General features: G+C 39.7%; 1 protein-coding gene across 1 annotated transcript; it reads left to right on the top strand.

Moving 5' to 3' along the window:
* The first annotated feature begins 5,177 nt into the window (after positions 1-5,177).
* fkbp5 (FKBP prolyl isomerase 5) lies at positions 5,178-24,846 on the top strand. Its single transcript, XM_083971987.1, has 11 exons — positions 5,178-5,621; positions 12,254-12,386; positions 12,505-12,649; positions 15,052-15,194; positions 16,069-16,183; positions 16,834-16,990; positions 18,983-19,073; positions 19,300-19,383; positions 19,479-19,664; positions 19,776-20,015; positions 22,233-24,846. Exons 2-11 carry the CDS (start codon positions 12,282-12,284, stop codon positions 22,332-22,334), a joined length of 1,368 nt encoding a protein of 455 aa, XP_083828113.1. The 5' UTR covers positions 5,178-5,621; positions 12,254-12,281; the 3' UTR covers positions 22,335-24,846.
* Positions 24,847-25,787: the final 941 nt, after the last annotated feature.

The raw sequence follows: 25,787 nt of genomic DNA, 5'->3' as shown, positions 1-25,787 counted from the left end.
GATTACAGATTAAGATTTTCAATACATAACAGCAGATTATCACTTTCAGCAATCATCCAACAGTCATTCTGTTTGCATAACGTTCATTTTATTTTCAGTACTTTTGAGTGCATTTCTCCAATTCACACTTCTCTAGGTTTGAATTTTTGAGTGTGTTAGTTTTACCAGTGTTGGAGCGTTTAACGTTGCTACTGAAGTAAACATTATAAAAACCTCCAACAGATTATTGTCGTGCCATAAAAAACGATTTTAAAGAAGTCATCCTGCGTGATTTTCTAGGGGAATAAAATAAGCACACAATCTGTTAAAAATTAAAATAGAGTCATTTTACTGCCCAAGCTGCTGCGATAACACAGATCCCTCACCGCTCCACTGTGTTTCTGTGTTTCTGTGTTTGTGTGTTTCTGAGTGAGGGATCGTTTATTTAGGGTGGTTGGCAGACACAGCAGTAGAGAACTCTTGTCACAGGTCACAAAAGTTCAGGGATAAAAGGGATCACTCAGGAGATTACTCCCATCTACGTAACACGGGCGCCTAGAACACAAACAAAGAGCATTATGTTGCTCAACTTTATTTTAGTCGTAGCATGCGTGTTTGTGTTAGAGCAAGTGCTCCTCTAGCCTTATTTTCACCACTGGGCTTTTATACATCACCAAATGAAGAGTTAAGCTCAGTTTGTTTTCTTTGTGTGTATCCCCCTGCTGCCATAGGATTCTCCTTTTAGCTGTTTAAATGAAACATCCTTTTTTTCATGCATCCACTCAGGGCAGTGTTTTTCAATCAGATTAGTACAGCACATTCTGTTCTGTTTCACTTCCTGATGACTGTGCAGCCTGTATCCCTGTATGAACTCACCCGCGTGCTTCTGGTTACACCAAGACACTCATTCAGACAGACATATTCTAGCAACTGCCTGTTAGATTTTAGTACCACATACAATATTTAGTGAACGTGAGTAGCCAATTATCAAGAATACCTACTGTTGATTGATTTCTTATGAAGAAGAAAACAAGACTTTTTAGTAACAGCTAGAACTAAGCTGAACTAAAAACAAAAATGACCCAAAGCATAACTCACCCTGCAGCAACGCATCTATGTATTCCTTGCATATTTAATAAATATGATTATTATATGTCAAAGCAGCATTTAACCTTTGACCGTCTGATTTTCCTGTTTCCTACCAGATCTGTGCTTTCACCAGAACAGAAACAAGATGTTCTTGGTGTTTCAGGAAGGAAGACAAAACGCTCAGACTATGTGTCAATATAGAAATCTATTCATGCATTTCAGTTCAGCAGTGTTTCACTTTTGACCTCCACAAGCAGGACACAGTGCCAACAAAGCTACCAGGACACCACAGTTCAGACGAGGGTTTGGGAAAACAAACACATCCCTGCCCAAGCTGGAGACAACTGCCTTGGCAAGTTAAAAAAAAAAAAAAGAAAAAAAAAAAAGTCTGTATATTTATTGCTAAAAGCTTCAGGTGGGTGTACACGCCGGTTGTGTTTTTAGATCACAAGACCACAGTTGTTCTGCTTCTGTGCCGTCTTTTGCTTTCAGTGTGAATGAAATGTTCTAATACGAGAGTGTGTGAAACTACTTTCTTCCAATAAGTGATTGCTCAGAAGATTACTCAGCCGGTTGACAACATCCCCGGGGCTTTGCAGAATCAGGTTCACTTGTGTTGTTATGTCACCTTTATAATTAACAGGATCATCATGTTCCCTTCAATAACTGCCTGGCCGTCTGCCAGCGGTCTGGTCAGACAGTGTCCTCACCCCCCTGTGATTGTGGGATTCACCCACCAGGAACCGACGTGCTTCAAAAACCGTCTGAGCACCTGCACTTCAACCAAGGAGCAACGACGACAAACAGATCTTGGTTAACCTATTTATCAGAGACCACACTCACATCCTAAGGTTTTTAAACGTTTCAATTTCAGCATAATATGATGAGTTTATATACAGCTATAAAAAAAAAACTGTATCGCAAACATGGTGTATAGATGTGATAACATACAAGTGCCAGTTCAGCTCCGACCACAAAAAAGCGCAAAAAGCAAAAGCCATAAAATGTTATGAGTTTTATGGGAAGTTCAGCTGCTCTTGCACACACCCACAGAGTATACGTTTCGGGTTCAGTGAAAGTGTGACTTCATCAAAGAGATTCTGGGCATGGGTTTTCATTTCTAAACATCTCAGCTCTGCTGCCAACAGTAAACTCTGTGTTAAATGCATAAAGAAACACATAAACCACTCCCGCTATCTTACTACATCACAACAGGACTTACTGAAAAGAAGAAAACAAGATTTTATCAACATGCAGCAGGTGATTCTGGGAACATCAGATGTCCTCTCAAAGAAAGTTCACATTTAAATCAGAGCTTGCTCATCTGATTCATTTGGGTCACAATCAGACCTCAGCTACAGTAAAACGCCACCACTGTGACAGGTTTGATCAACCAGCTGCGCAGCATCTTTGAATATGTGAACACATGAACTATGGTCGCGCACACCAATCACAATCAGCCGGTCTCTGAGCTTTTCCCTTCACTTTCCAATTCAAAACAAATCTTACGCAAGTTTTTCCAAACAGCTGAGACAATGACGACTCAAAACGACTCTGTTCCATTGCGCACTCTTTCATGTGTACCTCCGTCTCTGTTTAGCTCGCCTTAACTACGCTTCCATAGGCCGGCGTGGCGACCCCTCTGGTACATCAGTGACCTGGTGACGTCTTTAAAGGCCAAACCAACCCTCAGACCACAGCAGCTACATCCAAACCACGCACCAGTCCAAGCTTTTTGAGAATATTTGACACTTTCTATGGGGAGAGGATGGTCTGATATGGTTGAATATTACTCTGTGACCTGGGGTGAAGGTCACTGATTATTAGTAAAACCTTAATTACCTTACTGGTTTTCTAGAAGAACATGAAACAAGTGTTGTCGTTTGGGGGAAAATGTAACTGATCGCAGGTTAAACTTTAACTTATTTGACTAGTCACATAGCAATGTATTAAGTAATTGACCATACTAAGTATTTGAGTTTGCTGTTCATTACATTCAGGCTGAAATTATTATTATTATTAATTATAGACAACAAATTTTAATTCTGGGTCTAAGATGCCTATACTTAGTACTTGTTGCGTCACCTCATATTAGCCTCAACATAGGAAGCAAAAACTAATTATTCTCACTCTAATGATAATCTTTATCCAATTCTACAGGTCATTATTCTCTTAGAAGTTGAGTTTTAATACAAAGGCTCATGAGGTGAAACAAGAGATAATTAACAACTTCATAGGTTTATTGCTTTCAGCGTCATTTTACACTTTGACAGGGACTATACTTAACATTAGGTACTTTTAATTTAATTTTTTTTTACTGGTCATATTAAAACATTTAGTTAAAATCACATTAAAATCATGGATTGCAGTAATCTATTCATCTATTCGATATCTATAAAACAAATTATATTACTGTATTTGTGGACTAATATGTGTTTAAATCTCGCAAGATTGGATATAATACATGCAGTACTTTTACTTTTACATCTCCTTCCGTGCTTTGATGCTGCCAATGTAGAAAACTTAAACAGCAACTGAACAGATTTACTTGTTGAGCAGTAATATATTTTTCACACACTTTTCATACACACACTAATGTGTGTTTTACTGTGAATATAGCTGCACAGTTTTTTCTTTGAATACTAATATTTGATTTGCAAATCAGATACTCATAAAATACAGCAGAATGCATTACACTACTTCCTAACACTACACAGATGAAACCTTATTACTTGTATTTAGTTGTGTATCACTTTGAAAGAGATGCTTTACATTGAGTACATACTTCATGAAAATGTTGATATTTATATCTATATCTATCTATATACAGGGAATCATCCCAGCGAGTACTGTTAATACTTCCTGGTGTTTTCTTATAGGTCAGGCCTACTGGTCATGGGAAACATTTTATTACCTATTATAGCCTACTATTAAGGTTTGACTTGCAAATCAGTCATGCATTAAATCTCCCCGACATTACACGAAAGTATATCACACACAACCTGCACCAGGTGATGTGAATCAGGAACCAGGTTTACAGGTTTACCTTATCATTAACACCCTGACAGGGAGTTCCTTTCACTGCATGTCCTTCAATATTTACTTATAATTCATTAATGATGGAATGGAAAATGTGATTAGGCTACAGTAACAGATTGGATAATAGGGTAACTTATTCAGGTTACTGCAAAACAGCTGCCCAATTTTCTTTGCTGATTAGGATTTGACTTGCAAAACAAGTGGCTCATAAAAAATGATACATAACACTTCTCAAAATGTCAACAAGCAATTAAAACGTCCACAGATTTGACAAGAACCATCGTTTTTTAGTGAGTATAGCTCATCTTGACTTTTTTACTTTTCCCTAAATGGTTTGTTTACATTGAATTTGATCAAAGCCAGTGATTTATATACTTGTGGTATTTTTTCTTAATTATAGACTTGCTGTATTCACAAAGCCTGGAGGAGTTAAATAACTGTTCCACCACTGTAAACAGCGCAGTAATGTAAACACTGTTGTTTTGGAAAAAGAAAAAAGTCACAAATCACAATAGCCTACCGGAAAATTACCACCAGTGCTGCTGGGAAATAAGAAATAGTCAACATTTATATACGCATATGTCGAAATCCCTACCTTCTAAGAAGTTATAGAAACGTTACAGCAATTGTAGGCCTACTTTAACCAATAAATTGTCCGGAAAACAAAAATTAAAAAAAATATATATAAAGGCGAGTTTTTTTTTTTTACCGTCTCTTACAGAAACAGTAATCCGTCTCACCGCGCGTCTTACCGGGCATGGAAGTGAGCTTTTATTTCGTTGCTCACGAGTCCCGTATGTGCGGGAGGCGGTCGGGCTGGGGCTCGGCTATTACACAGCACTGTTGATGATATGTGTTGTCAGCTGAGCGGAGAGGACAGCCTGCTGCGGTACAGGCTGTTCCCGGCCTGGCTCGGCACGGAACGGGTTACAGGTCAGGGTGTCTATTGGAACACAGTGTTCTCATCAGCAGCGGCAGCGGTACAGCTACAGTACAGCCGGAACATTGTGTTACTTTGTGGCTGCTTTCCAAGACCTGCCCTTAATTTTACACTAAACGCCCTCCCACAACTCCGCTCCATTCTACTCTCTCTCTCTCTCCCCCTCTCTCTCTTTATCCCCACTGTGTCTCTCTACCTCTCCTCGTGAACACTGTCATTTTGAAGTCTGAGCTCCATTCGGCTACGACACCGGCACGTTCAGAGCGCGAGCGCTAGGGAGAGTGAGACAGAGAGAGCGCGAGAGAGAGAGAGAGTGAGAGAGAGAGAGAAGGAGAGAGAAGGGGATAAAGGTGGGGGGCAAAGAGAGAGAGAGAGAGAGAGAGGGAGAGAAAGAGCTCTAGGTTACATAGACAGCTCGCACATGGCCAGAACATTTAGTACCCTGGACATGAGATGAGGAGGGCGGGCTGACTGCTGAGGACTAGACGCGGTTTTAGTGAGAGCGCGTTGCCGCAGGTCGCCGGCTGTTTGTGGGGAACACAGAAAGAAAAAAGGGAGCAGAGCGTACGGAAACGTGAGTGTTTGAATTTTCTCTCTGTGTAGACTTCATTAAGGAGTTCATTAAGACATGACGCTTTCTAGTGCTGTCCATTCACGCCTGGCTGAGTTAAAGGGACACTTGTTATTCATATGGAGGAATTGTTTTATTTATGCCTCTTAAAATATCTACATGAAAACCAGTCTGATAAAACAGTTGAAAACAAAAGATGTCCAGTTAAAGTTGTCTTGTTAAGTATATGCCATTATAGGATGGATGTTATTTATTTATTTATCGCCATACATCTGGGGGCATTTCAGGTTTACAGCTGTATGCCATGGTGTTCTGGAAAACTAGGGTTGATAAGACTCCTTGTGTGTGTCTGTGTTAATAGGTGAGAGTGTGTGTGTGTGTGTGTGTGAAAATGTGGCACTTGGCTTTGGCTCCTGATGGAGGCGGATGAGGACAACAGTTTACATCCAGAATCCCTCTAGGCTTAGGTGTATCTTTATAAATTACAGGTTGTATAAGCCAGTTATTTCTTTTTTAGAACTAACATAAACTCCAGAGCAATCTTCTTACTCATTTTGGTCCTTGTTCTACATCACGTGATGAATAATGTTGAATAACTTGAAATATGTAAGGTAAGCTTTCATTATAGATGTGGTTTGGATTTAGATGAGATGCAGAGCCGGCCTGCTGACGTAAGTTGAGGAGAAGAAAGAGACATGAATCAGACCTCTTCAGGGACACATTTAATGACAAGTGATAACCTCTAACCCAAATACAGCAGAAAAGGTAAATGGGACCAGCTCTAGCTGCAAATTCAAGGGGTTTGCAAAGACATTTCATGTTCAAAGTGTGCACAGCATCCAGATGTACCATGGTAGCAGCATTTCCAGAAAGTGATGCCCGTAAAAACAACTTTACAAGATTTCCCTGCATCCCTCTTAATGTGCGGTGTTGTATTTGAACAGGCCCAGAGAGACTGAAAGGGGTTTGAGCCTGTAGGTTTCTCATGCACGGCGTGTGCTCGCATGTTCACATATGAATCAGCAGCAGAGATGTACGGATGTGAGACCAAATGCACTGATCGTCTTGCGTCTTTTAGTCTGGTCTTCATTTCATTGTGTTCTGCTCCTGCATTCCTTCGTGGGGTATCTGAGTTTAGGTACATTCAGCCTACATACCGTATTAAATGTGCTGTTACTGTTTGCAACTACTGTTTAATGTTTGGTAAAAAAATAAAATAAAATCTATTTTCCATAAAGGAAAAGCAAAAAATTAATTGATAGAATTGATGGAAGTAACTTTAAATCCAGTGATTCTAGTAATGATGGTAAATTGCTGCACTTGCTTTGTTGATGTAAATGTAAAGGCATGGTCACTTTGACTGATGAGGATCTGATTCTTTTGATCCAAAAAATTGAAGCCTTACGTGAGGGGGTCCGATTGGTGAACAGCATCAGGCTTTGCCAGCAGGGAACTGTGAATAGAAGGAACACTGTGTTCAGACACACACGCGCGCACACACACACACACACACACACACACACACACACACACACACACACACACACACACACACACACACACACACACACACACACACACACACACACACACACACAAAGATGCACGCACGCACAGACGGACAAGGAGTTGCATCTAAAATGAAATCCGTGAAATTGAAAAGACACAGGACAAGGTGCAGCTTTAGAAGAGAAGGACATTTTGTGCTGACTTTTGTTTAAGAGCCACGTAATCTAACACTTGGTCTCAATGACACAGAATTGAAAAACAGAAAAAAATACTGAGCAGATATCAGCAAGCTACATCTTTATGGTTTGACCCTGTAGGCTGACGACGTATGGGTGGATGACTTGAGCTCGTTCCTAAGATCTGACTCAAAACTGAGAAAAAGGAGCTAAACTTGCCCAGATGATGCATCTTAGACCGGGCACATGAGCTGAATGGTCGTATTTAACAGAACTGTTTAAGAATTTAGTCACCACGGCACAGCGTCCTAACATTGGCACATGAACGTCAACGGCATCTGGGATGTTGTGAGAGACAGAACAAAAAAAAAAAAAAAAAACATGATGCTGAGAATAAAGGCTCACGTTCCTCTCTGTCAAAACACACGGCCCTTGAGCAAAGCCTTAACCCATCTCTGTTGAAATGTTAAGTGGCCACAAAACTGCTGTTTGAACAGCGCCTGGTGTGACGTGTCCTCTCACACTCACATTACAGTCTAGCCTGTGCAGTAAATATGTGTATGATTTTTTTTTTTACATAATTATGAATTAGATGTGTTTTGTGTGGTTTTAGAGGGAGAAACAGACCAACTGTACTTTACATCAGCATCAGTGTTACACAATGTCTCGTGTCCAGAGCTCCAATTATAGATGAGGGTGAAGATGTGTATGTGACATCAGTGAGATAATCTCTTATCTTTATTTATACAGTTCAGATGACAAACATCGACAACACAAACAAGCACAAAATGTAGCTTTTTAAAAATATATACAGTAAGTCATGTTTACTGGTGACTAACTGGCATATGACCAGCAATTTAAACAACAACATCATTTTCTGACTGCAATATAAAGTATATTGTTGTCTATCTAATCTGCCAATATCTTCTTCTGTGGAATGATATAAAATTATAATTCTGGAAAAACTTGCCATTTTATCCAATAAGGAGCCACTGTGGTTTCCAATTGGGATTGCTTGTGCTTCTTTCTCTGCATGCCTAACATCTCATTGTAGGTATCATATTTTAATTTGCCATTGTTACTTCACAACCATGTCCCAACATTAGCAACATCCTGAGATGGTTCCAATCTCAACAGCTGTGATGCGATGCTATGTGTGCAAGCGTTAATGTCTCAGCTGTCGCATGTGATAATAATCGCCAAATAGCATTAAACAGCATGCCCGGCATATCTATGCAGCTTTTACATTGTCCACAAACAGCAACATCACAGCGCCAGGGCGAGCTGGAAGTCCTCGCAGCCACGTTTATTGAAGCAGCAACAATGTGTGTCGACAGTGATTGCTGCTGTGATGAGAGAGACAAGATTTAGCAGATGTAATGCCAACAGGTTGTAACAGTTTAGTTTCTGGCAAAGCTGCTGGTGAGTTGTTTTTTTGTTTTGCCACATTATGTGTGAGACGGAGGCAGCTAGCATGAAGAGAGAGAGAGAGAGAGGGTTGTACATCATCTGGCTGTCTGAAAACGATCCAATTAGATTCACAATCATGTTTACATTCTTTTTGATCAGATAATACTAAACTGATCTTGATTTCATTCAAAATCTGTCCAGTTTTTCATTCAGGAAAAGCCGTTGTACGGGCAACTCCGGAATACTTGAAAACTTCGGCTGTTGAAAAGTCAAACAAGACATTATGTCTCCCAAACTACCGGAAAAGTTCTCCGGCAGTTGTATCACTTCTGGTACTGAAAAATATGCACCACTACTGTAAATGATTCAGTTGGAGTATTGATGCAGTGAATGAAACATAAAAATTTCGTCCAAGTAATAATCATGTCTGTAACGTTACGTCTGGTCACACGAGCATCCCCCTTTGTTAGAGGCTTGAGTTGAGTTGAGTTGAGTCTACTTTATTTGTCAGAATCTCTTCTGAAAGTTTTCTTGCGTCCCAAACACTTGTTTCTCATAACAAAAAAACATTACTAAATATAACACAATATAACACCAAACAAAAGCAGACAAAATGTCACATAAGACAGTAACAAAAAGGTTGATTTTGTTGCTAAGAAATGTATCGATAAGGCGATTACGCACTGTTTTGGAATGATAAATGGTGCTGAAATAAGGACAGTTATGAAGATATGAAGAGCCGGACCAAGGCATAAGCAAACTAAGCACCTGCACCCAAAAAGCAATAAACCTTTTTAAATCTATAGTGCGTAACTTCTGTTGATCCCTAGAGAAATCCTGCGTATACAATTACCCTTAATTGTGGTTGTTGCACTTCAAATTGTTGTTGCACATTGCTGTTGCAGTTTATTTGAAACCAAAGATAAAAAGCAGATGACGTGTTTACAGCAAATGCATTGTCTATAAGTTTATTTTGTTACTTTTAGTCAGCCTAGTTCAAATTCAGTATCTCACTCGGTACTATATCATTTTGAATATTAAGTGTAAATCAACCCCAGGCTGCACTTTTAGGTGAATTTGGTTCCATAGATGGGTAAAAACATGATGATTCATAATGACAGATGAGAAAAATGAAATAAGTTTGTAGTAGGTGTGTAAATTATCAATAATGTTGAAAAACTGCATTACATTACATTGACACAGCCTGAAAGACCCAGCAGTGATGATATTTAAACTATAGGAGGCTGAAAGATTACAGGAAACACCATAACCAACACAGATCCCACCTCAAGGTGCACTGCTTGGTAAGAGCATCCAGTCATGCTCGGTGTAGGAGTGCCGAGCAGGCCTTTTGTATCAAGGAGAAGATCTGTGACTTTGTGAGAGAGTTCACTGTTAGGGCACAGACACACACTGCTCACTTGGCTGGCGTGTCACACTGTGACATCTGCATTTAAATCTTTAATGAAGTAAATCGTGTTGGACGTTGCGGTTTGACAGCAGACGTCTGGATGCTCATGCATTAGCGTGAGCGGAGCGGCTCTTCCTCAGGTGACGGAGATGTTCAGCGTAGGGCGTGACGGGCGAGAACAGTCTGTAGACAATTACACAGAGAAGGATATTATAGTAGGGTTGAAGCGCATAAACCCTTCATTAAGAAGATGAAAGCACATTTGAGAGTTCAGTGCTGAAAACACTGTAGAAACTGGTCAAGAAAGATGTAGAAATACATGATGTAGTCAGATGAGTTATCCTTGACTGTATTCTCAGAACTCAGCAGGTGCATGGGTGGTATTCATGAATTGAATGCTATAGGCCTGGATGGTGAGGGACAGCGGCAGCTCTGTTATTCTGGGGACATTTGCTGACGTGGTTTGGCTCCACTTAGAGAGAAAGGCCACTGCAAATCAATACAACTAATCCAAACAACAAAGTTGTTCTGCATGATCACCTTTATCCCATAATGAAACACTGCCAACCTGATGGGAGTGGTCTCATCCAGGAGGACAGAACGGTTAGATCTAAATCACACATGCTATGGCCTTTGCACCTATGGGAGACTGTGGATTTATATGTTTGTAACATCTTTTATCAACATCATCAAAACACTATATGGGGGAATATTTTAAAAACTGTGTGACCTCCCTCCTGTACACTGCAGATTTGTAGACTTACGGTGAGCTGAAGTTATTCTGATGGCTTACTAAGGCACTCTATGTTGGCTTTTGCTTTAAGGCGAGACACTACAGGCAAAAACACTCTTTTTTCATGCACTGATCAATTTTGAGATTTTGGACTATTGTGTAAGGTATATATTCTTTTTTTTTTTAGCATATTTTTGGGGCTTTTTTATCCCTTTATTAGATAGCACAGTTGAGTGACAGTACTGGTGACAGTATTTTCTCATTTACGGAGTGATAAAAAGAGATATCCAAAATCCCCATCTGTAAAAACTTCTGGCTCTAATATGTCAACAAAATAAAACAAGACTTTTGACATTGTTCAGATTTCGGGGTCTGGTAATGTATGCAAATTAGTGCTTTAGATATTGCGCCATTTACACATTGCGCCATTTACACATTTCAACATAAAATTTCACAAAACTTGTAATAATAAACTTGGGAAGTTTCATGGTGATATCTGTTAGTTAACATTTTTTACCCTATTTACCTATAGTGTCTTACAGTACCTCACTGTAATTTGTTTAATCACAACATCACCAGAGCCAACAAGACAATATGTAGCCTCGTATTGTGATATCACATCAGCGTATCAACACTGAGCTGAGGACTCGTGATTAGATTCAAGATTTTCCCTGTCTCATTACAAACACTGAGAGAGATAAAAAATGATATGCTTGTGATGGCGCAGCTTTATAAACATAGTGTGTGTGTGTGTGTGTGTGTGTGTGTGTGTGTGTGTGTGTGTGTGTGTGTGTGTGTGTGTGTGTGTGTGTGTGTGTGTGTGTGTGTGTGTGTGTGTGAGTTGAGCCCACACTTTCCTGTGCACAAGGCTTTCACAAAGAAGAATGCAACGTTGAATTTGCTCATCACAAAACTAACGGTGAAGATCTCCAAATGAGGTTCTGCATCGCCACAGATTTCAAACAGGCCGGTAAAATACCCAGACGTCACTTAGGAGATTTTTTTAGAGGGTCGTAAACGAACAGTCTCGAACAAAGTGTACCTCCAGCGAGCACAGCGCTAAAACAGAATGAAAAGACAAGTAAGCAACTGGCTGCTGCCTTTCGCATGGATTTGTAGTTATGTAATTACCTCATCTTTGGGGGATCAGATAAGGTGTGATACAGCTGAGTGAAATCACAACTGCAGCGCAAAGCAGTGCTCCTCATTCACTGTTAACCCGGCTTCTGCTGCAAAACTGCAAATTCATCTTCAGAATATGGATGTAGAGCAAGTGTCCTTAAATAGCAATAAGTTATGTAAGGAAAAAAAAAAGTCATATTTTCTTGTGTGGATGTTGTTTGTCTGTGGAGTTCAGATTACTGACGGACAGGTGTGTGTTCATCTTGTCTTGCAGTGTTACTGTGTGATGCCCATTGGCAGAAATGACCACTGACCAGGATCTGCCTATAGACGCCAAGTCAGCCACAGCTGCGTTTGCAGCAAAGGGCATTGATCTAACATCCAGTAAAGACCAAGGAGTTATCAAGGTATTTATTTATCACTAACATTTCATCGTAGGTGTTCACCGTCTCACCATGATTCCTGCTTCTTTGACAAAAAAGGGCTCCTTTGTTGAATTGGAAACTTGGCCTTTTCTGTCTGTAGGTTGTGAAGTGTCCAGGATCAGATGGAGAGCGGCCGATGATTGGGGACAGAGTGACCGTCCACTACACTGGAAAGCTGCTCTCCGGGAAGAGGTTCGACTGCAGTCGAGATCGCAAAGAGCCTTTTTGCTTCAATGTGGGCAAAGGTGAGTGACTTCACGCCTCGCTGTTGAGCCCGACAGTGAGTCAGGATCTCGCTCTCTTACTTTTACTCTTCGGAACAGCCTGACATTTTGGGAAATGTGCTGTTTTGCTTTTTCGTTGAGAGTTGAGAAATAAGATGATCCATCAAAGCCACATGTCTGTTGATGAGTAAATATGGACCTACAGCAAGGATACATTGATTTGAGCTCAGCACGAGGCTGGAAACAGCTGGTTGTTAATTCTGAGGATGAAATCATATTTTGTTAAGTCTGTACAAAAAGCAAAAACATGTCAAGTGTGTGGGTTTTTGGAGTAGGATTTTGTGGTGATGTGTCAGGCTGGTTACTGGCTGGTGATGCTGCTGCTGTTGTTCTTTTACTTTGGGTCTGGTCTGGATTAGATAAATGAGATAAGTCATATTAATTAAGGAGCTTTCAAGGTGCTGGCGGGTATGTTATTAACTTCACAACTTCACAATAACTTAAATATTGTGTATTCCAGTCCTCTACTGTACACATCATGTAGATATAGTATCAATAAATGCAATACAGTATGATTGTTTCTCCAACATATGCAAACTCATATAAATCACTACTTTGGATGCACCTGTGATGATGCTGTTGACAGGGAACATTTCACCTGAGCAGGATGGGATGGATGATCCTTTCATGGAGGGTACAGCTCCACTGCAGCAGTAGTTACCCTTGGTAACAGAGTGTGAACTTGTCTGTGCTTTAAAGGGATAATTGAACATTTTTGTCAAATTGGCCCATTGCCATAATCCCTATAGTCATAGCAGTAGGTTCATTACTTTTATTTGTCGGTGCAAGCTGTTTTTAGAACGGCGGAGCAGAGCCACGAGCTGCTCAGAGCTATGCTACGGAGGCTAATGGGATTTCTTGGTTTCCCTCATCAAACTCATCAAACACACAATCCAACAACTCCAAAATGGACAAGTTGTGACCTGCACATTCACTACTACTCGCTACGAAATAACGGAGCGCTACGAGATAACGGAGTGCTACGAGACTGAGTTGTTTTAGAGGTAAATTCATGCAAAACCGCTGATGCGCGTTCCCGTCAGGGGCAGTTTTTCTGCAAGCAGTCTCTGTATTTACCTCGAAAACAACTCTGTCTTGTAACGCTCTGTTATTATCTCATAGCGTGGTGAATGTGCAGGTCACAACTTGTCCACAAGAGCGTTTTGGAGTTGTTGGATTGTGTATTTAATGAGTTTGATGAGGGAAACCAAGAAATCCCATTAGCCTCCGTAGCGTAGCTCTGAGCAGCTCGCAGCTCTGCTCCGCCGTTCTAAAAATAGCTTGGACCGACAAATAAAGGTAATGTGAACTATCCCTTTAAACTTGTTTGAACCAAATAGTCCATCAATTTTTTATTTTTTTCCCTTTTTTGTTTACAAAAAGAAGTGGATTTAAAAAGTCTGGGGTCACACTTAAATGCCACTGCCTCTTAAATGAAGATCTGATTGCAGCCGAGTGAGCACCATATTGGGTGATGCATGTAACTGAGATTTCCTTTTGTTTGAGGTCATCTTTTTAAGTAGTCCAGAGTGTGTGTTTTTTCTGATGGGTGTCCCTTACTGATGGGGAGAAAGTGGAGTAAACACTTGTATCCAGCAATATTGTGTCTTTGTCATTGTGAACTGTTGATATGATGGAGCTATTACTTTTTTATACTGACTTTGCCAGCTCATCAAGATGTTATACTCAGAGCCAGACTAACTGTTGTACCACTCTCAGTCATTATGCTGAAATAATCGAAGCTGGCCAGCTGCTTGCCGTAGCCTTATAAACAGGGTTGGGTTATGCTTAGTCTGAGCTAAATATTGTGTTGTCTGACTACACTGGGAGTCAAAGCTGTGTTTATAGTTGTTTATGAGGGCCACACTCGGAGATGGAGTTAAAAACTGGTCGTCGTAAAGGGGAGAGATGATTGTTTAAATAATGTCAAGCATCAAATGAAAGAGAATACCACGTCAGACACTTATGTGTGTGTGTGTGTATGTGTGTATGTATGTGTAGATGTGTTCCTCGATCCTCACACCACAAAACCAATTTCCCAAATGTTTCTTCATATTATCGTCATCATAGTTTCATATGCACCTCTCCCGGGGAGGTTATGTTTTCATCTGTGTGTGTTCATCTGTCAGCATTGATGCAATTAATCAAAGAAATTGCACTTCTAAGGAAGAATCTATTACATTCTTGGGCAGGTCCCGATCATTTACTATGAATTTGATTTATTTTTCTGACATCTGATGTTGATTGTTTGACAATGGCTTTGGGATAGGTTTTCTATTCCTCAGTGCCATCTAATAAAGGTTTATTTTGTACCAGGTTAATGACCCAATAATAACTTTTAGTTGTTGTTTGTCCACTCACAGGACAGGTCCTGAAGGCCTGGGACATTGGAGTGTTGTCCATGCAGAAGGGCGAGGTGTGCATGTTACTGTGTAAACCAGACTATGCTTATGGACCTGTTGGAAATCCTGAAAAAATTCCTCCCAACGCCTCGGTAGTATTTGAGGTAGGTGTGCAAACATCGGCGCTGCCAATTTTGTGCCTGTGTTAATTCTGCTTTGTGCTGAGGGACTCCGACAGTTCAGGGGCAAGTGTTGGTGTCCGCACATGGAGCTCTCTGAACATACAATCTACTCTACTGGATCGTCTGTTTGAATCCCTCTCAGTCAAACAGCCAGTGCCGTCCAGTTGCCAGTTTGGAGCTCAGTAGGGATATGAGTCAGGCTTTCTCAATTCTCTGCAATCGATGACCATTAAATTCAGCTCTGGATGAAAATCAAAAGAGAACTTGCTGATTGATCTGCTTTACAAGTTCCTTCCCATGGACACAATTTAGTCGTAAAATTATTGCACATTGTGGCCCCTGTAAATATTCTTTTGTCAATTCCTCCTCTGAATTATTGCCAACAATAATCTGACCGCGTCAAATACCAAGCATTTCATAATCTGGAAAAAATGTGATTCCAGAGTTCATGAATATTAGGTAACCCCTATAAAGAAGAAGTTAATTAAAGAGGAAGGTTTAATTGTTGTCTAATGCATTGATAAACACTCGACAGTGTAATTGTAGTATTGTATAAGCATGTTATCAACCTCTTACCCTTATGTTTTATATGCATATAAAAGCTGGAGAGCAGAACTTCAAGTCGAATGATGTTGAATTTTATTGTTATTTATCCTCCTGACCCACTGGGTTTGACAGCTATTGTAAACATGTGCAGCTGCACTTTGTTCAAACCCACAAAACTTTATTTAAACCCTTGCAAAGCTGGCTAAAGGGAGTGTGATACACACGGCTGAATGTGGGGAGAACTTTAGAAAATGATGCACAAAACAAACAAACAAAAATAACAATTCCCATCTGTTTACAACGAAAACAGATGGAGCTCCTGGACTTTGAAGGAGAGAGGCTTGTAGATGACGACGGCATCAAGAGGAGAATAAAGGTCAAAGGGGAAGGTTACACGAATCCCAACGACGGAGCAACTGTTGAAGGTAACTATTTCATTGCTTGAAAGATAAATGTTGATTTTGTGCCAGTTTTGCAAAAAGATCAGTACCAAGGTTATTATAGTTTTAAAATTGCCATTAGTTTTTATTTTTATTTAGTTTTTCAGTTTGCTTTTTTTTATTTCAGTTTAGTTTTTATTTTGAGGAATTGACTAGTTTTTATTTAGTCTTAGTCTTAGTTTTTCATCTTTTAGGAGAAAGCCTCTGTCAGACCTCTGAAAATGAACTTCCAGATTTGTGGCATTTTTCCCTTTTAGTTGCATCCCATAATGTTCCCATTAGTACTCATTACGTTACATTCACTCTTATCTCCCTGTGGGTCATATTCCAAGTCGTCCCATATTGAGCTGTGGCGTTTTCTTCCTGCACCTTTAACATCTCTAAGGAAACTACAACTAAGCTGATGTTATCTGACATTCACTTTAGTTTTAGGTAGTTATTATTTGTAGTTTTTATTTAGTTCTTGTTTTTGGAAAAAATGTCATTTTTATTTTTGTTTCAGTTAACTGAATTATTTTTTCACTGCTAGTTTTAGTTTCAGTTAACTATAATAACCCTGATCAGTTACATGTACGTACGTAACCATTACATCAGATGTTGGATTTGTGTCACCATGTGCTTCACCTGTTCCACAGTGCACCTGGAGGGGAGCTGTGGAGATCGAATCTTCGACTGCAGGGATGTTCACTTTGTGGTGGGTGAGGCTGAAGATCAGGGCGTTCCTCTGGGAGTGGACCGGGCCATGGACAAGATGCAGAAAGGAGAGTGCTGTGTACTTTACTTAAAACCAAAGTAAGTCTAAGAAAAAAAAATTGAATCTGTCACATCTTTTGTTGCTGTGATCCAGTCTTTATTGTGACATTGGTTTGGTGCTAATTTTCATGCTGTGTCCTGTCGTTCCTCATTACATCTGTTTCTGTATCTGAGACGTTTAAAGGAGAAATGTATCCTCACAACACAAAGACCAGTGAAGGGCAACACTGTGATCGAGACAGAGGGCCACAAAAAGGTTTCCTCATTAGCAGAGGGCCAGATTATGACCACACTTTCCACCATGCTGTAACCCCATTACTCAACCCAGTCATAGCAACTAATTAAACCAAAAAGAATTAAACATATACTGGAAGTCAAAATTTATTATACCAGAATTCCTATTTTTATTTTCAAATGCATTTAGCAATGTCCTTACTCATTAATGCACTTAACACAAAACACACATCCCACATTATATTTCAGTGTTTCTAATCTAGTCAAAGGGCTAAAGGCAACAACTCACATTCATGTTTGTAGGGTGTTTCAGCTCCGCCTAACATTTCAAATAAGCATGCATTTATTTCACCAGCCACACGTGGATCAATACAGCTTAATGAGATACATAGATATATAGTGGAAAAATAATTAATAATGTGTAGTGCATGGGGTACAGTCCAAAGATATTGTTCTGCTAATTGAAACAATCGTTTTTACATCAGTAAAATAGATGGAAAAACTGAGGGATTATTATAATAAATAGGACACATTGTGCTGGTCAACCGCATCATATCACTCCCTCACCCCCCTCGCCCACACCAGCTCTCCCCTCCCTTCATCCCCCTCAGGCAGAGGCAACACAGAGGGTCGGCCGTAAGAATTCACAACAGCTCATGCTGAGGCTTCATGCCAGCATGTGGTCAACTAACACTGAGACACATTTAATGGAAGTACAAACAAAAGAACTACATAGACTATCAAAAATTACATTTGTTATTCTTATATAACAAAAAAATCCCCCTTCTTTAAAAAGGAAAAAACCATCTTCCAATGTAGAGTTCTTATTTTTCTTTTTACGTTTTGGTATTGCTTCCTCTTTATATAACTCTATTGGTGTTATATTTATTCTAATTCTATGAAAGATGTCATCTCCTTCACCTCCTTTACCACTTCCCCGTAGTCTGTTAAGAGCTATCAGCCTCTTGGGTTGAAAACACACACACACACACACACACACACACACACACACACACACACACACACACACACACACACACACACACACACACACACACACACACACACACACACACACACACACACACACACACACACACACACACACAGTTTAATATGTTCATCAGCTTTAGTTGCCCATAAAGTTAGATAATTTTGTTTTCAGACAAAGTCTTCTTTTTATTCCTATTACAATTAATTGTGGTTTAGTTTTCACAGTGATATGTTTGGAAGTGGTTGATCAATAAAGTTTTGATAAGAAAAACACTTTATCTATCAAGAATAAATCACATTGTCACAATCATTTCATGAGAAGAGGTAAAAAAAAAAATATTCCAACTTAATGGGCAAAAGTGTATTAAAATCCATGTTCATGATGGGTATAGGCACTGAAGGGAGAGGTGTAGAAAGTGACTTTTCTATTGTGTAATAAACACCTGTGTAGAGATCTTTCCATATTTCTCAGCAGCCAAAACCTAAGGAAATATATATTTTTTCATGTCATTGCATTTATAGCATGTACCTGGAATAAAGTGTAGATTTTATTACAAGTGTGACATGGGGAATTTTCACCAGTGTGAAGGTGTTAAACGTTGTCTCAGATGGGATTCCCCTCCCTGTGGTTTAAATGTCAGATGGCTTGAGCTGACTGTTGACAGTTGATCTAATCTTGGTACCCAGATTGGCTCCTCGACTTATAGACACCAGAGTGTTCCTAAATAAAGATTTTGTTTTGTGTGTTTCAGTGTCGTCAAACAGGCCCCGTTAATGACGGTCACGATTTTTCTGGTTTTACAGGTATGCCTTTGGAAGCGAAGGTAAACCGGAGTACAAAATTGGACCAGACAAAGATGTTGTATACGAAGTTACCCTCAAAGACTTCCAAAGGGTGAGCTCTCTTCTTGTCTTTCACAATTTAATATTCTATAAAGAGCCAAATCCTAAATTAAATTACACAAGATTCATGTCTGTTATTTTGGGTAGATTGACAAACAAATCAGAGAGAAATCTAGCCCCTGCGTAGTTAGCTGTCTAAGTACTTTCAGCTGACTGCTTAAAACGTAAAAACCAGCGTTTTTATGCTCACACTCTGATGTTCACTATGTTTCCACAAGGCTAAAGAACCCTGGGAAATGGACTTGAGTGAAAAGCTGAGTTTGGCTGAGGGAGTGAAGAGTAAAGGGAATGAGTATTTCAAGGTACAGTGAACATGCTGCTCCTCTATCAGAACAAATCATTCTTCTTCTTCTTCATCTTTACATCTTTCTAAGTTCTTATTATCTTTCTTTATTAGGCAGGGCGGTACCTCCAGGCCGTCGTCCACTACCAGCGCATTGTTTCCTGGTTTGAGATGGAGTGTGGCAATGGATCTGAGCAGCAGAAGATGATAAAAGGCTTTATTTTGTCGGCCCACCTCAATTTAGCGTTGTGTTTCCTGCGGACAAAAGAGTTCTCACAAGCAGTGGATAACTGCAACAAGGTGGGATGATGGTCCATATTTAATTAAACACCGTTTCATTTCCAAATTGTCTCTCTGTAGCTGCTGCTCTTCTGGATATTCTTACCTAATTACTCTGTGTGTGTGTATCAGGTGCTTGAGCTGGATGAGAACAACGAGAAAGCTCTGTATCGTCGAGGGGAAGCTCGTCTCTACCGCAACGAGTTCACCCTGGCTATGGCGGATTTTCAGCAAGTGCTTCAAGTCAACCCTTCAAACCGGGCAGCTCGTGCTCAGATTTCCATCTGCCAGACCAAGATTAAGGAACATCATGAACAGGACAAGAAGATCTACGCCAACATGTTCCAGAAATTTGCAGAGCGGGACGCCAAGGTCTGTGAACTCACTGCTCTTGGCTGAATGGAGACAAACAGTCAGCCCGGCTAGTTTCTTTTTTTACCTTTCTTTTCTTTTTTTCCTTTTCTTTTCTTTTCTTTTCTTTTCTTTTCTTTTCTTTTCTTTTCTTTTCTTTTCTTTTCTCTTTTCTCTTTTCTTGTGAATTAAATGCTGACTTTTAAAGTCATTAAAATTGGAAATAGAATGGAAATAGTTGCATTGATTAGAACTGACATTTGGATCTCATAGCTTATCACACATATCACACACCACAGGACGGATGTGGTCCATTATTCTACAGAGGCTAGTGCAGCATCCCCAGTTTGATTCCCCCGGATGGCCGTCTTGTCATTCCCCCCTCTCTGTCTCCCCATTTCCTATTTCTCAAAAACTGTCCTGTCAATTAAAAGGCAAAGCCCCCCCCCCACCCCAAAAAAAAAAAGTCTACTAATATCAGGTGCATTTATTTATCCTTAGACATCCCTGATATTAAAGTCAGTAAAGACGTGGCGTTGCATAAATGTACCACATGACTGAGGGAATTATGAATAAATTCCTATTTCCTCTCACAGCCCTGGAAACTTTTGAATGTCTCAGACTCTCACAGAACCTCATATGTGTGATGTCATGTTTATCCGGCCTTTCTTAATATATTCAATTTGACATTTATATTTTCAACTAATAGGTTTATGTGTAGGTTAATATTTGACCATTAAACAACATTTTTTTGTGGTGAGAAAATTACTGATAAAAGTGTCCTGAATATGTTTTGATATACATGTCAGGACATCTTAATTGAAATATATTATATTTACAATTTGGTTATTCTATTCAAGCTCTCAGTTACATTTTGATGGTAAATTGTTCTGCCACAGTGTCAAGTCGTTTCCTCATGTGACTCTCTTTAGCAGTGCTCTGCTGACCTCTAGTGGCCATTGATGGATTTGGTGATTTTTTATCTCAGCTACAAAAGCTGATACTTCTCTAGGAGTAGAAAATGAACAACACAACATGGAACTTAAACAACTTACCTATTAAATTTGCAAATAAATGTACTTTAGTTTAACATTTACTCTTCACTTGACATATATGGAGGGATGTTTTCATGAAATGCACAGCTTCATAGAGTCCATGATTTTAAGAATAACTGAAAATGTCTAAAAGCCTTATCAACAATTTTCTTTCTTTTTTTCCTTTAAAGGGACATTGTGTAACTTCTCCTGTTATGTATTCACGAAATTCGATTATTTCGTTCAAAAGTATGTTTTTCATTAATCAGTAATCACCCCCATCAACAAACTGAAGTGTTCCGGTTAGTTCTGAATATACCGTTCATATCATTCATATCTACATGGAGTGGGTAAGCTCGGTGCTGGCTGCCATGTCGTGTCGCCATGTTTTTACGTTCATTGGCAGCGTGATGGTAGGACACCACGGAAACTCACTAGAGACACCGGAGCTGTCGACTCAGGTCGAGGTGGCGTCTGTGAAAAGTCACCGCGGTAACGCAGTGAGGAGGAATGGAGCGTTACACTGATGCTGCATTCACCTGCAGTCGGGCAGACGGCCGTCGCTAACGAACCAGATGTCATTTTAGTCACAGTAGTCGAGAGAAAGCCGGTAAAACGTGGGTCAGGTAAACAATACGACATCACCATGACAACATATTGTCACGTGTATTGTTTTGCCTCATGCTGACGGACCACTTGTTTACATAGAGGCTTGTTTATGCCGTTACGTGCAGTGGCTGTCGTCCGTCTGCCCAATTTCACGTGAATGCAGCATGAAAAATACGATTGAGTTGCTTGCGATATACAACCGCAACACTAGATGGGAGTAATTCTTACACAATGTACCTTTAACAAAGCAATTTATAAAATAACACATGAACATGGGGTGTTTTCTATTACAACAATACAAGCAAATAAATAATTAACCAAGTACAATTAATATATTAAGAAAAAAAACTTCAACAAAAGAAGGACATTTCAGGGAAATACCTTTTCCATTGCTTCCAGATGTCTTCAAGTTTAGATTACTGAAGCCTAATTGAAAAAATATATCACAAATATATCATAAATTATATCATACCAATTGTCAACAGATGGGATGTCTGGCTTAAGCCATTTCTTTGTGATTGCTTTTATAGCAGCTAAACTCAGTGCTCCACCTTGTCAACAATGTCCCATTTGTGCTCCTGTGTCTTTTCCACAGACTGGGAGGCCGAAGAGGCGGCGGGACGAGAGCCTAAGGAGCGGCATGAATGGCGAGGTGTGCAGTAAACGACGGCGGAGCAGTCAGGAGTATCCGTCGTAACAGTGACATCTGAAAAGAAAGAGAAAGACATGGCCTCTCTTTGGTTTCCCAGCCCGGGGAGCAGGGGCAGAAATGAAGACATAACAGCCTCTAATCCAAACCTCTTTATCCCAAAATCCAGCGTTACCATTCCTGCATATAAAACAAGAGCGTGAGCAGGGACATTTGCAACCAAACAGCATCTCCCTGTGCAACTGCCAGGACCCCCCCCCCTCACCTCCACTGGATTGAGTGCTGCAGTATCAATGAGTTCAGATCCGGAGAAACCTTCGTACTCAACATGAAAAGTATCATTTTCTTTCGACAGCACAGAGGAATATCACTTTCCTTGTCGTAGGCGACAGTGTAAAGCTCAGATGTGCCTCCGCAGTGTGTTTCTCCTATTCCAAAACTGCACTTATTGGTTTTCAGACATCAGACTGGTATTTGGTATTAAGCCTTTTCTTGGGCAGCTGCATGCATGTGTCACAAGGCGAATGAGATTCAGGCTTGAGACTTTGCTTTTTTTTAAATGTGCAATATGTACTTTGCAAGTTTGGTTAGCGCAGTAGTTTTTTTTTTTTTAAGAAAAACTAAATAAATTCTAAAGTTGTCCTCAACACACAGTGTTTTTCCACAGCATGACTCGACTCAACGCCACTCACTGTTGGTACCAGGTGATTCTTTCCCCTCTGACAGTCGCTCCCCCCTCAGTGCTTCAACATTACAGTAGCAGTGAGGTACAAATTTATCATGACGTCATCTTCAAAACGACACACATAAACATTCTAGACATACACAGATGAATGCCTTGTCCAATACTAACACTGCACACAGCAGTGTGACAGGCCACAGTGAGCCGTGTCCAGATGCTCGCTGGGTTTGTTCAGAACATCTTGTCTGGTACAGAGATGACGCCGTAGCGATGATTATCTCTGACCTGAGTCGACTCCGAGTTGAGCCGAGTTGATTTGCGACGCCATGCAGTGGAAGGGGGCTGTTAGACGTGGATAATCAAAGGATAGGCAGTTCTGCAAGCCAGAACACATTTTAATGTTGGGAAATACAAAAACCACCACAATACTGCAGATCAATGATCAGAAACAAGATCCTCTAATTATCAGCAGATGGCAGAGGGAGAGGGGAAAATGTAAAAAAGCACAAACTCCAAACACAAAATCATCCCAAAATATGAATGTTTAATTCCGGCGTTGTCTGTGTTTGATTAGCTGTCGCTGATAGAGACAAATCAGAACAGCTTTTTTTTTTTTTTAAGTGAGTATTAGACATTTGTGTTGGGCAAAATGAGGCGAGATGGGTTAGACCACAGTCATGCACTAAAATAACTGATTCATGAGTACATGTATGACTTGTCATTGTTAGATTTGTTGAAATCTTATATTTTACCTATGAATCGAGAATTATAAACGATTTTACATTGTAGTAGCTCAAGTGAAACGACAATAGAAAGGCATCTACAGGTGTGATAAGAGATGAAAACATCAATTTAGCCGGTGGCAGCTGCGAAAACTTGAAATGGAAAAAAACTATCAAACTATATATATATATTTATATATATATGAAATGAAATGTTTCCTCTCTTCAGCTTCTATCTGTCTATCAATGAACAGCATGGCACAATCGTCAGCGCACATAAAATCTTCATGAAGTGAGCTCATGCAGCATCACTTCTACTGCTGTCAAAAATATGAATATTTGTGTTTAAAGCCTCCAACACCAGGAGGCATTTGATTATAAAATCCAAACCGTTGTATTGAATAGAACATACAGACCAGAGTTAACTCTGTGAGTGTAAGTGGGGGGAGGGCTGCAGAAGTTACAGTTAAGCTTTAAAATCACCAGAACCAGTTTTTCTTCAATCTTTCTCAAATGTAACAAGCTCTGGTATCAATTTTACATCAGTGGAGTTCTCATCGCCTCAGTCCCAGAAAAGGTGTCTCTTTATTTAACTGCATCCATTATAATTATTATTTTTATTTTATTTCTAAACGTGTGAATGACAGTGGATGGTGGACAATGATGCACTTTGGTGACTGTCATACCAACACTGTTATCTTGTCATGAAAAGTCTGGATCAAATCTGGACAATATTCTTGAGATGTTTTTTTTAAACATTGGTCGGTTCAGAATGAAAACCTTAGCTGTCTTAAATATTTTGTGTAAAAAAAAAAAAAAAAAAAAAAATCAACAGTGTGTATGTGTGTGTGTGTTAATATAGTATATATATATATACTATACTATATATATATATAGTTGTTTTTAAACAGCTTGTTGCTAAATGTTTTCAAGTACTGTTGGCTCTAAACATTCAAACATTTTGTACAGTGAAAATGAGCATGAAGTACTTTTTTTTGTTTTTTTCAGTCAGTTATACAGATTATATATCCCCCCCCCCCCCCCCCCCCCGTGTCCACTACACATAGATTTACAGGCCTCTTACTGCTACATTCATCTTTTTGATAACATGAAAGTCTACATTTTCAGGAATAATGTGGAAAATGTTGACAACACCAAGCAGGATAAAATGCAGCTGGTTGGACTGCAGCATGGCCGATGTGTGTTTGGTTTTATTAGAAAATGATGTATAATGTCATACAAAATGTTTACATGTAATCTAAAGATCATTGCCCTGTAAAGCAAAGTGTGATCGATGTTTAAAACCGGCATTTATGCAAAAGAAAGAAAAAAAACAACTACATAAGGTACCTTTGTTCATGTCTTCTTTATATATTTTTTTATTTTTTTTTGCACTTTAAAACTTGCATTAAATAAATCCAAGAGTTGCATTTAAACAAACATGTCATTTTTCACGTTATGAGCCAGTGTTTTACATTATCATTTTTCAGTATTCAGCAGTGTTGTCGTAAAAATGTTGAGGTGGAAGTCATGGAGAAGTTTTCATTTTTCTTTAAAAAGGTAAGTGTGGGAGTACATGAGTCGTCATGGAGATTTATTATTATATATTTTTTCATTTTATTATAACTCAGGCATTTTTTAGTTTTAATCTCTTCAGTGTGTGACTGAAGGAAGAACATTTTTCCTAATACTTGTGCCATTTTCTTTAACTTAAAGCAGAAGTAAGTAATATATTTTTGTTAATATAAGTCCTAAATAGTTATATCTTCCGACCGCAATCACTTACATAGAGTGTTTGGACTGAAACACGGGTCTCTCAGTCCCTCTGCTCTGCTCTGAGCCGAAGAGAAAACATTTATCGTATCCTACAGTTTTTATCCAATGAGGAGATAGAACGGCATGCAGGGCTGTGTGTGCAGCCAAGGGACGCCGTGAATGTGGCGACGTAGGGACGAGGACTGTTATGGTGCGTTCAAGGAAACTTGTATTTTTCCGACCGTGAAGTCGTACCAGTTCGATCTGGTACGAGTTCACCGGTCGGAAGTTACGAGTGGCCGTTATAGTGACTTTCACCGGTAAAACAGGTCGGAAAAACAC

Source organism: Trachurus trachurus, assembly GCF_905171665.1.
Source record: "Trachurus trachurus genome assembly, chromosome: 5".
Lineage (NCBI taxonomy): Eukaryota > Metazoa > Chordata > Actinopteri > Carangiformes > Carangidae > Trachurus > Trachurus trachurus.
The sequence above is the reverse complement of the archived record's forward strand: the minus strand, read 5'-3'. Positions and strand labels throughout refer to the sequence as shown.